Below are 12,182 nucleotides of genomic sequence, written 5' to 3'. Positions count from 1 at the left end.
CATGTTTTTTGTTTTCTTTTGTACACATTTTCAAATTTGTAAAATTTTATTTCTTTATACTTGTTTTTTTTGTTGTTGTTGTTGCTTTCTACTTTGTTTTTGGGTCACACCCAGTGCTTCTCAGGGGTTAGTCCTAGCTCCTTCACTCAGGAAGAACTCTGGCGCTCAGGGGACCATCTGGGTTTGCTGAGAATCAAAGCGGAACTGGCCAATTTTAAGGCAAATGCCCTCCCCTCAGTATTGTCTCTCCAGCCAGAACTTTTTATTTGTTTTCTTTTTTATACAAGATTACAAAAGAACCACTGTGCATTCCCACCAACAGTAAAAGAGCATCCCTTTTACCCCACATCCATGCCAACACTGGTTGCATTTGTTCTTTTGAATGTGTGCTAGTCTCTGTGGTGTGAGATGATATCCCAGACGTTTTGGAAAACAGTATGCGCATTCCTTCAAAAACTATAAATTGAGCTTCCATATGACCCTGCAATACCACTTCTGGGAATATATCCCGAGGGTGCAAGAAAGCACAGTAGAAATGATATCTACACCTGTGTGTTCGTTCATTGCAGCACTGTTCACAATAGGCAGAATCTGGAAACAACGCGGGTTCTGGAGAACAAAAGACTGGTTAAGAAACTTGGCAAATCTACACGGTGGAATACTATGCAGCTGTTAGGAGAGAAGAAGTCATGAAATTTGGTTATAAGTGGATGGACATGGAGCGTATCATGCTAAGTGAAATGAATCAGAAAGAGAGGGACAGATATAGAAGGACTGCACTCATTTGTGAAATATAAAATAACACAATATGAGACTGACACCCAAGGATAGTGAACATAAGGGTCAGGAAGATTGCCCCATAGTTGGAAGCCTTTCTCATGACCTGGGAGATAAGGCAGCTGGGATAGAGAAGGAAACGTGTTATCATCTGAGTATCTGTATTGCAAACCACAGTGCACAAAAGTAGAGAGAGAATGGGGGAAATGTCCGCCCTAGAGACAGGGGAAGGGTTAGAAAGGGGGGAGTATACTGAGGATGCTGATGCTGGAGAATGTGCACTGGGGAGGAATCAGTGTTTGATCAGTGTACGAAAAAAACTCAAACATGAAAGCTTTGTAACTGTATATCATGGTGATCTAAAAAAAATCATTTTCATTTCATTTCATCATTCTGTTATCCGTCGATTGACTCGAGCAGGCCCCAGTAACGTCTCTTTCATCCTAGCCCTGAGATTATATTCAAGGCTCTTTAGGAGAATGAGACCCATCATTGTTACTGGTATTTGGCATATTTGGTACGCTGCAGGGAGTTTGCCAGACTCTGCCCTGTGGGCAGGCTACATTCGATAGCCTGCAAGTTTGTCCAAAATAGGAATGAGACAATAACATGTCATAAAAAAAAAAGTTCGCGGTTCTGGGATCTGGATTTTATAGTCTCTGAGTCTTTATGTCTCTAAAAAAAATCATAAGAGAAAATTATAACAGATATTGAATGTAGTTTATTTGCATGCAAAGTGAGCACCTTACCTCTTTACTATCACCATGCTTCATATATATATATCACTTTTATATAAACTTTATGTATTTCACTTGTGTTATGTCATTAAGCACTGTATAGCACTGTCCGCCCGTTGTTGATCGATTTTCTTGAGCAGGGAGCAGGAACATCTCCATTGTGACACTTGTTACTGTTTTTGGCATATCAAATACATCAGGGTTAGCTTGCCAGGCTTTGCCATGTGGGTAAGACACTCTCAGAGCTTGCTGGGCTCTCTGAGAGGAGCAAAGAAATGGAACCGAATTCGGCCCGGGTTGACTGCATGCAAGGCAAGCACCTGATCTGCTGTGCTATGGCTCCAGCCATATGTCATTAAGAAAATAGATATTGTTATCCGTGACTCTAAAGGAAGAGAAATGTTGAATATATTAGTGGAATGCAAGATGCAAGTGTTAAAAGCAAAAAAACAACTCATTTTTTTCAGTTTTCAATTGAAATAGAGATTTTAAAGTTTATTATTATTGCGACAATGACTTTTCCCATTCAGTGATTTCTCCATTTGAGTATGTACTGATCTCTGCTTAAAGCAGTGGGACTTCCTCCTTTCAATATTGAAATATTAGTGAACCTTGCCATAAACATTTTCATTAATCCAGCCATACTATAGCTGGGAACTTTGAGAAAGAAATGAGCAGGTAAATCACTTGCTCACACCAAGAGGGAATAGTGCAATCCCAGGAGCATGGAATTTACTGGGCTGATGCAATCTTCTCAATTTCTTACTCATAAACCTGTGTTGTTGATTCCCTATGGTAAGCACTGGTAAGTGAGAAGACTGTCAGAGGCTTACTGAGAGGTAGCAGTCAGACAAGAGAACTTATGCTCTCAGAAACTTCAGTCATTGTCACCTGAATTGTGTGCTGTTTGTACCTCAAAGAGACTATAGTGAAGATCATGTTCTAATGTGTCTAAAAGGATCAGGACATGGTTATAATAACCTCTGAGATACAATGCCAAGGAAGTCTCTTGTAATCAGCTTATGCTGTGACTCTCCTGCAAAGCTAGTATTCTTGGCGCTCCACAATCAACCTTATGTGTACCATAGTCTGTAAAATTATGTTGCAGGTGACTATTCTCAATTCAGGCTTACAGCTCAAACAAAACTCTGAATAAATATTTACCTGAACTTGAAACCTACATCCAAACAGTAATGTATACTATTTCTGCCTTCATGATCAATTCCTCCACATTCCTTCTCATGGGGTTTCCTGGTCTGGAGCAGTACTACCCCTGGATTTCAGTGCCTTTCTCATTCGTCTATGCTCAGGTTTTCCTAGGAAATTGCATGGTGCTCCATGTGATCCGAACTGAGCCATCATTGCACCAGCCCATGTTCTATTTTCTGGCCTTTTTGTCCTTTACTGATCTATGCATTGGGTTGTCTACAGTACACACAGTGCTGGGAACTCTATGGGGGATTAACCAAGAGATTCATCTGAATGCCTGCATCTCCCAGAGTTATTTTATCCATTGGCTCTCATGTACAGAATCTGGTATCCTTCTGGCCATGGCTTTTGATCGCTTTACTGCAATCTGCAATCCTTTGAGATATAACACCATATTGACTAACAGAAGAGTTATTCAGCTTATGATGACCATTGTGATGAGAAGCACTTTGGTTCTTCCTCCAATCATACGACTGAAGTTGTTCATTTATTGCCGTCCACATATCCTTTCTCACTCTTTCTGCCTGCATCAGGACCTGCTGAAGTTGGCCTGCTCTGACATCCGCTTCAATAGTTACTATGCCCTGGCTCTAGTCATTTTTACTTTGTTGCTGGATTCTGTCCTTATTCTTATCTCCTATATTTTTATCTTGCATACTGTACTGGTAATTGCATCTCCAGAGGAGAGACTCAAGTCTTTGCAGACCTGTGTTTCCCACCTCTGTGCTGTACTAGTCTTTTATATTCCCATCATTGGTCTCACCATGGTCCATCGCTTTGGAAAGCATCTCTCACCACTGGTGCATGTTCTTATGGGCAACATCTATATTCTCTTTCCTCCTCTCATGAATCCAATCATCTACAGTGTGAAGACCCAGCAGATAAGGAGCAGAATGAAGAAGTGGTTTTCCTTAAAATTCTTGTGAACTTTTTTATTTCATCAGTAAGAATGCGTAAGTCAAAATAATAATGCTGATTCTCATTAAGTTGTTTGTGCAACAACTTAAAATTCATCAAATTTTTGCAATTAATCTTGGTTGTTTTACATCTTTTAAAGTTTTAAAAGTTAAGTGATATTTACTGAAACAGGAGACTAAAAATTTTTCATATTTACCCCATCTTCTAAATGTTGTAGCAATATCCTGGCTAGTGTGGGTACTGCAATTATTGCTTATATTATATTAACATATTGTTGCAATATGATATATCAAAATTTATTTTAGGTTCTTTCTTGTAAGCTTTCCGTTTTGAATTAATTTCAGTTAAGTATTTGGAAACATGTATACTACATATTTTTGTTAAGCACCATCTTTATATTAAATAATCTGATAGGTGAAATAAGACGTTACTCTTTCTTAGTGATAAAATGAGTAACTTCTGTAATAGTGATGCAAGAATTTCCCTTTAAACCATTTGTTTTTCTTTCTCTGAAAGAATGCAAATTCCCTAAAGGATTTAATATTAAAAGATTTATATCCATCTTTATCAATAATCTTCTGACTTACTTTATACTATTAAAATGTGAAATTATTCAAGATCAACTTTTCTCTCCAAAATTTATAGAAGTATTATTAGGACTTTTATAAAAAAATTAACAGCAATATAATTATTTAAGATAATTTTTCAAAATCACTCAGGACTTCTCTTTGTAGAGCAATATTTATTCTGTTTTATTAATAAATTAATTATGTTTTATACTAGAACTTGATTTTATGGCTATGTAGATATATATACCAATCTTCTATATGACACATAAAAACAACTAATAAATTATTTTGATTGAATGAAAAGAAATTAGGCTCAAAGTTTCTGAGTTGTGATATCAATGTGTTCTTTTTTCTCAATAAGTTAATAAAATTATAAGTATTATTCACACAGATATTATGAAACATCAAAAAGATCATACAGTTGGTTTCTGTGGCATATTTATTAAAAAACTTAAACATATCAAATATTCCTTTTTTTATTGCTACACATCACCCAGGCAGAAACAATCACTGTCATTGTCACTGTCCTCCAGTTGTTCATCGATCTTCTCAAGCAGGCCCAGTAACAGCTCCATTGTGACACTTGTTATTGTGTTTGGCATATCAAATACATCACGGGTAGCTTGGCTGGCTTTGCCATGTGGGAGAAATACTTTCGGTAGCTTGCCAGGCTCTCCGAGAGGGGTGAAGGAATTGAAACTGGGTAGCCGGGTCAGCGGCATGCAAAGCAAATGCCCTACCCCCTGTGCTATGCTCCAGTCCAGCATAAAGAATAAAATAGTATATTTTATTATTCATCGACTATATATCAATCGTAAAGGCAAAAATATTTAGTATAAATCTGCACATAAATGAGGTTTTCATTTCAGTTTAATTCTTATAGTTATGTGAATCTACTACTGAATAGAAACAAAAATTTTGAAATATTGAATGTTTCAGCAAGTAAATGTAAAAGAAAAGAGGTGAGAAAACTAAAGAGCCTTTAAAAAATAGTCTTTAAAAAGTCTGCTAAGAAGATTTAGCAGTGTTTTATCAACTACAAGCCAGTTAGGAATTTGTAAGAATATGCATGATATATATATATACCTGGTAGTATTAAAACATTAGGTAATTGGCTATAAGTGATTAAAGACGAGGAAATTACTATGCCCTGGCTCTAGTCATTTATACTTTGTTGCTGGATTCTGTCCTTATTCTCATCTCCTATATTTTTATCTTGCATACTGTACTGGCAATTGCATCGCCAGAAGAGAGACTCAAGTCTTTGCAGACCTGTGTTTCCCACCTCTGTGCTGTACTAGTCTTTTATATTCCCATCATTGGTCTCACCATAGTCCATCGCTTTGGAAAGCATCTCTCACCACTGGTGCATGTTCTTATGGGCAACATCTATATTCTCTTTCCTCCTCTCATGAATCCAATCATGTACAGTGTGAAGACCCAGCAGATAAAGAGCAGAATGAAGAAGTGGTTTTCCTTAAAATTCTTGTGAACTATTTTATTTCATCAGTAAGAATGCGTAAGTCAAAATAATAATGCTGATTCTCATTAAGTTGTTTGTGCAACAACTTAAAATTCATCAAATTTTTGCAATTAATCTTGGTTGTTTTACATCTTTTAAAGTGTTAAAAGTTAAGTGATATTTACTGAAACAGGAGACTAAAAATTTTTCATATTTACCCCATCTTCTAAATGTTGTAGCAATATCCTGGCTAGTGTGGGTATAGCAATTATTGCTTATATTATATTAACATATTGTTGCAGTATGATAAAGGTAAAAGGTAAAGGTAAAGGCCCTCCCGTTGATCATCGATTTGCTCGAGCGGGCCCAGTAAAGTCTCCATTGGAGACTTTGTTGTTACTGTGTCTGGCACATCGAACACTCTCGGTAGCTTGCCGGGCTCTCTGAGAGGGGCGGAGGGATCAAACTCAGGTCGGTCATGTTGGCCGCTTGTAAGGCGAACGCCCTACCCGCTGTGCTATCGCTCCAGCCTTGCACGCAGGCAACATGGCTGACCCGAGTTCGATTCCTCTGCAATATGATATATCAAAATTTATTTTAGGTTCTTTATTGTAAGCTTTCCATTTTGAGTTAATTTCAGTTAAGTATTTGGAAACATGTATACTACATATATTTGTTAAGCACCATCTTTATATTAAATAATCTGATAGGCGAAATAGGACGTTACTCTTTCTTAGTGGTAAAATGAGTAACTTCTGTAATAGTGATGCTAGAATTTCTCTTTAAACCATTTGTTTTTCTTTATCTGAAAGAATGCAAATTCCTAAAAGGATTTAATATTGAAAGATTTATATCCCTTCTATATCAATAATTCTTCTGAATTACTTTATACTATTAAAATGTGAAATCATTCAAGATGAACTTTTCTCTCCAAAATTTATATAAGTATTATTGGGAATTTTAAAAAAAACTTAACAGCAATATAATTATTTTAGATAATTTTTCAAAATCACTCAGGACTTCTCTCTGTAGAGCAATATTTATTCTGTTTTATTAATTAATTAGTTATGTTTTATACTAGAACATGATTTTATGGCTTTGTTTATATACCAATATTCTTTTATTTTTTTTTTTTTTATTTTTTTATTTTTAGTTCTGATAGTATATTTTTTTATTTATTTATTGAATCACTGTGGGAAAGGTTACAAAGCTTTCAGGTTTAGGTCTCAGTCATGCAAATATCAAACACATTTCCCTTTACCAATACTTATTTTTTACCATGAAGAACCCCAATAAACCCCCACCCCCCACCCCTCCCAGTCCCTGTGGGGCAGATGAATTCTAGTTAACACTCTATCTGCTTTGATTAGATTCACTGTTTCAATAAAAGATTCACCACTATTATTTAGAGTTTACCCCCTCCAAATCAGACATGCTGAAAAAGTATTGTGAAGTGATTTGCTTTCTACAGCTGGGTTCAAGAATTAAATGTTGGTTTTGGATTTCTGCTATTTTACCTCTTGACCCTGGAAGTATTTCTACTGAAAGTCATATAGTTAAGAAATTGGTTTCTGTGTTCTGGAGTCGTGGCCGTGCTGGAGAGCCGCTCTTGGGGGGCAACTGGTGGCCTCGGTAGGGCGTGAAGGGCGGACCGAAACGCCCCCATTGCCATGAGGTTTTAGTCGCCCACACACCCCCGGCTCATACCTGCTGTCCACAAGGCTCCCATGCGGCCGCCATCTTTCTTTCCAGAGAGGAGAGGGCGAATGGGGCAACACCCTTTCCCCTCCGGACAGACATGATGGCCTGGATTAACGCGTAGTCCTTTCACTTTTCTGCTCCAAGCTGCTGGGTTCTGCATTAAGTCCTTGTGCTTCTGGGGCTGTGGCCGTGCTGGAGAGCCGCTCGTGGGGGGCAACTGGTGGCCTCGGTAGGGCGTGAAGGACGGATCGGAACGCCCCCCTTCCCATGAGGTTTTAGTAACCCCCACACCCCCGGCTCATACTTGCTGTCCACAAGGCTCCCATGCGGCCACCATCTTTCTTTCCAGAGAGGAGAGGGTGAATGGGGCAACACCCTTTCCCCTCCGGACAGACATGATGGCCTGGATTAACGCATAGTCCTTTCACTTTTCTGCTCCAAGCTGCCGGGTTCTGCATTAAGTCCTTGTGCTTCTGGGGCTGTGGCTTTGCTGGAGAGCCGCTCGCGGGGGGCAACTGGTGACCTCAGTAGGGCGTGAAGGACGGACCGGAACACCCCCCTTCCCATGAGGTTTTGGTCGCCCCCACACCCCCGGCTCATACCTGCTGTCCACAAGTCTCCCATGTGGCCGCCATCTTTCTTTCCAGAGGGAGGAGGGCAGAAGGGAGCAGCACCCTTTCCCCTCCAGACAGACATGATGGTCTGGATTATCGCATAGTCCGTTCACTTTTCTGCTCCAAGCTGCCGGGTTCTGCATTAAGTCCTTGTGCTTCTGGGACCGTGGCCGTGCTGGAGAGCCGCTCGCGGGGGGCAACTGGTGACCTCGGTAGGGCGTGAAGGACGGACCAGAACGACCCCCTTCCCATGAGGTTTTAGTCGCCCCCACACCCCCGGCTCATACCTGCTGTCCGCAAGGCTCCCATGTGGCTGACATCTTTCTTTCCAGAGGGAGGAGGGTGGAAGGGACCAACACCCTTTCCCCTCCAGGCAGACATGATGGCCTGGATTAACGCATAGTCCTTTCACTTTTCTGCTCCAAGCTGCTAGGTTCTGCATTAAGTCCTTGTGCTTCTGGGGCTGTGGCCGTGCTGGAGAGCCGCTCTTGGGGGTAACTGGTGGCCTCGGTAGGGCATGAAGGATGGACCGGAACGCCCCCCTTCCCATGAGATTTTAGTCGCCCCCACACCCCCAGCTCATACCTGTTGTCCACAAGGCTCCCATGCGGCCGCCATCTTTCTTTCCAGAGAAGAGAGGGCAAATGGGACAACACCCTTTCCCCTCTGGGCAGACATGATGGCCTGGATTAACGCATAGTCCATTCACTTTTCTGCTCCAAGCTGCTGGGTTCTGCATGAAGTCCTTGTGCTTCTGGGGCTGTGGCCGTGCTGGAGAGCCGCTCTTGGGGGTAACTGGTGACCTCGGTAGGGCGTGAAGAACGGACCAGAAGCCCCCCTTCCCATGAGATTTTAGTCGCCCCACACCCCCAGCTCATACCTGTTGTCCACAAGGCTCCCATGCGGCCGCCATCCTTCTTTCCAGAGAAGAGAGGGCGAATGGGGCAACACCCTTTCCCCTCCGGGCAGACATGATGGCCTGGATTAACGCATAGTCCTTTCACTTTTCTGCTCCAAGGTGCTGGGTTCTGCATTAAGTCCTGTGTTTTTGGGGCTGTGGCCGTGCTCCAAACTTAACTCTGATTTTCAGGGAGAAAGGTTGGGTGGTTTACTTCCCATTGATCACTTTGTATATAGAGAGATGTCACGCGGCCGTTTATGCGGCCGCGCGGTTTTCAGAAAAAGTCCCAGTTCCCACATACTCGAGCTGTGCTTGTAGAGGCTTCTGGTCACCGGAGTTCCATCTGTGGGAGGCGGGATGCGGTACCTACCCCATCTGGGACTTCCTGGTGATGTCGGCTCTTTTTGGAACCTGTTTTTTTCTTTTTCCTCCAGGATCTGTGGTTCCCGCCCTCCATGTGGTCCTTCTCTTGGGCTGTATATTGTAAAGATGGTGCTGGGGGGCGGGCTGTGGGCGTGACTTCCGGAATCACAGGTTACCTGGGAGCTGTAATCCCGGCAGATTTGAGAAAAAGTCCCAGTTCCCGCATACTCGAGCTGTGCTTGCAGAGGCTTCTGGTGGTCTGGGGGAAGCGGGATGCGGTACCTACCCCATCTGGGACTTCCCGGTGATCTTGGCTCTTTTTGGAACCTGTTTTTTTTTTTTCCTCCGGGATCTGTGGTTCCCGCCCTCCATGTGGTCCTTCTCTTGGGCTGTATATTGTAAAGATGGCCTATATACCAATATTCTATATGACATATAAAAACAACTAAAATTAATTTGATTGAATGAAAAGAAATTAGGCTCAAAATTTCTGAGGTGTGATGTCAATGCATTCTTTTTTCTCAATAAGTTAATAAAATTATAAGTATTATTCACACAGATATTATGAAACATCAAAAAGATCATACAGTTGGTTTCTGTGGCATATTTATTAAAAAACTTAAACATATCAAATATTCCTTTTTTGCCATTGCTGTACATCACCCAAGCAGAAACAATCACTGTCACTGTCACTGTCCTACAGTTCATCGATTTTCTCAAGCAGGCCCAGTAACAGTTCCATTGTGACACTTGTTATTGTGTTTGGCATATCAAATACACCACGGGTAGCTTGGCAGGCTTTGCCATGTGGAAGAAATACTATTGGTAGCTTGCCGGTCTCTCCGAGAGGGGCGTAGGAATTGAACCAGGGTGACCAGGTCAGCAGCATGCAAAGCAAATGCCCTATCCCCTGTGCTATGCTCCAGTCCAGCATAAAGAATAAAATAGTATATTTGATTATTCACCTCCTATATATCAGTAGGGCTGGAGCGATAGCACAGCGGGTAGGGCGTTCGCCTTACAAGCGGCCAACATGGCCGACCCGAGTTCGATTCCTCTTCCCCTCTCGGAGAGCCCGGCAAGCTACCGAGAGTATTCGATATGCCAGACACAGTAACAACAAAGTCTCCAATGGAGACGTTACTGGGCCCGCTCGAGCAAATCGACGATCAACGGGAGGGCCTTTACCTTACCTTTACCTATATATCAGTCATAAAGGCAAATATATTTAGTATAAATCTGCACATAAATGAGGTTTTCATTTCAGTTTAATTCTTAGAGTTATGTGAATCTACTACTGAATAGAAACAAAAATTCTGAAATATTGAAAGTTTCACCAAGAAAAGGAAAAGAGCTGAGAAAATTAAGTAGCCTTTAAAAAATGGTCTTTAAAAAGTCTGCTAAGAAGATTTAGCAGTGTTTTATCAACTAAAAGTCAGTTAGGAATTTGTAAGAATATGCATAAGATATATTTTCTAGGTAGTATTAAAACATTAGGCAATTGGCTATAAGTGATTAAAGACCAGGAAATTCCAACAATGTCTACATACTTAGGATAAGGAACGACAGGGGTCTCATAGTTATATATGGAGATAATGAAGTTGTCATAGAATCGTTTTTTAAGTAAATGAACACCAATTTTATACTTTTTTGTAATATATTTTAAAAAGTGAAAATCATTTTAGTTTCATCTAAATAAAAACAAAGTAATTTCCTTTAGTAACTGAGGGTCTGCTTTCAAAAATTTGTAAGTCTACAACTGTAGACTCATGGTGTTTCACAAATAAAATTTTTTTAAAAAATCATAGGGCTCTATATTGATTAATTGCTGGACAATGAGAAACTTGCTTTCACCTTAAGATTGAAAAATGTGTTTCTTTACATTTGGTCTTAAAAGCCCAGGAAGATTTTTGGGACCCTTAAATCAGGTCAATCTCTAATAAAAAGTTGTCACACAGAATCTACAATATCAAGAAGGAGAGCTGTTTGTGCATACACGTTCCCTTCTGCCATCCTTCCTACTGCTACTGTGGCAGGTGGTATCATCAGGTTTTTAGAAATTATGGTGTGGGCAGAATGAAAGCAAGAATTAGATGCATAGTAACTGATGACCAGGAGTCCGAGCTACCTCTCCAATCTGTACCTGTTCCCTTTGCTAACAAGAACTGCAGAAACTTCTGGAAGATACTATAAAGGACATAAACAAGAAGTGTTAACATTGGTGAGTCACCCAAACAGATGCATGCACATCCAGGCCAGAAGAAACTGATTGGACCAGAATCAAAACCAAAGACTGACCCCTTTCATGCCTGCTAGTAAGTGGTACACAGGGAGTAGGATACACTACCTCTTTGGTTCTTTTTATATTGGTAGTGTGCTCTTGTAAGAGCTTATTTATAAAAAAAAGTGTAGAAAAGACACACACACAGTGTTTTTAAAGCACAAACCCCAGGTAGGACACATGCCTATCACACAGCTGGTGTGCATTCAACGCCCCATACACATATGATATCCTACCCAACCATAAATGCTCCTTGAGTGCAGAGTCAGGATTAAGTCTTGAGCACTACTGGGTGCTGCAAAAAATAAATATATAATTTACCAAATATAAACAATGTATCAGGAATTAGGAGATACCTATTATCTATAACAGCTATATAATATTTGTCTGTAATGATATAGATAGGATACAGAAATATTGATATCACTAATGTAGAAAGAGCACTGTAGCACTATAGCACTGTCCTCCAGTTGTTCATCGATTTGCTCGATCGGGCATCAGTTATGTCTCCCAACAAATTGTGATACTTGTCGTTACTGTTTCTGGCATATGGAATACACCACGGGGAGCTTGCCAAGCAGTGCCATGAGGGCGTGATACTCTTGGTAGCTTGCTGGGCTCGCCGAGAGAGGCAGAAGAATTAAACCTGG

At 40.7% G+C, this 12,182-nt stretch overlaps 1 protein-coding gene across 1 annotated transcript; it reads left to right on the top strand.

Annotated features, from left to right (window-relative positions):
- Nucleotides 1-2,722: 2,722 nt before the first annotated feature.
- On the top strand, nucleotides 2,723-3,649 carry LOC130025334 (olfactory receptor 51V1-like). The gene has a single exon (XM_056116293.1). It carries the CDS (start codon nucleotides 2,729-2,731, stop codon nucleotides 3,647-3,649), a length of 921 nt encoding a protein of 306 aa, XP_055972268.1. The 5' UTR covers nucleotides 2,723-2,728.
- The last annotated feature ends 8,533 nt before the right edge of the window (nucleotides 3,650-12,182 follow it).

The sequence above is a fragment of the Sorex fumeus genome, unplaced genomic scaffold, assembly GCF_029834395.1.
Source record: "Sorex fumeus unplaced genomic scaffold, SorFum_2.1 ptg000030l, whole genome shotgun sequence".
In the NCBI taxonomy this organism is placed as follows: domain Eukaryota; kingdom Metazoa; phylum Chordata; class Mammalia; order Eulipotyphla; family Soricidae; genus Sorex; species Sorex fumeus.
The sequence above is the reverse complement of the archived record's forward strand: the minus strand, read 5'-3'. Positions and strand labels throughout refer to the sequence as shown.

What these genes read in the sequence shown, in the direction of transcription:
- LOC130025334 (XM_056116293.1), top strand. Translation starts at nt 2,729, where the DNA reads ATGATCAATTCCTCCACATTCCTTCTCATGGGGTTTCCTGGTCTGGAG.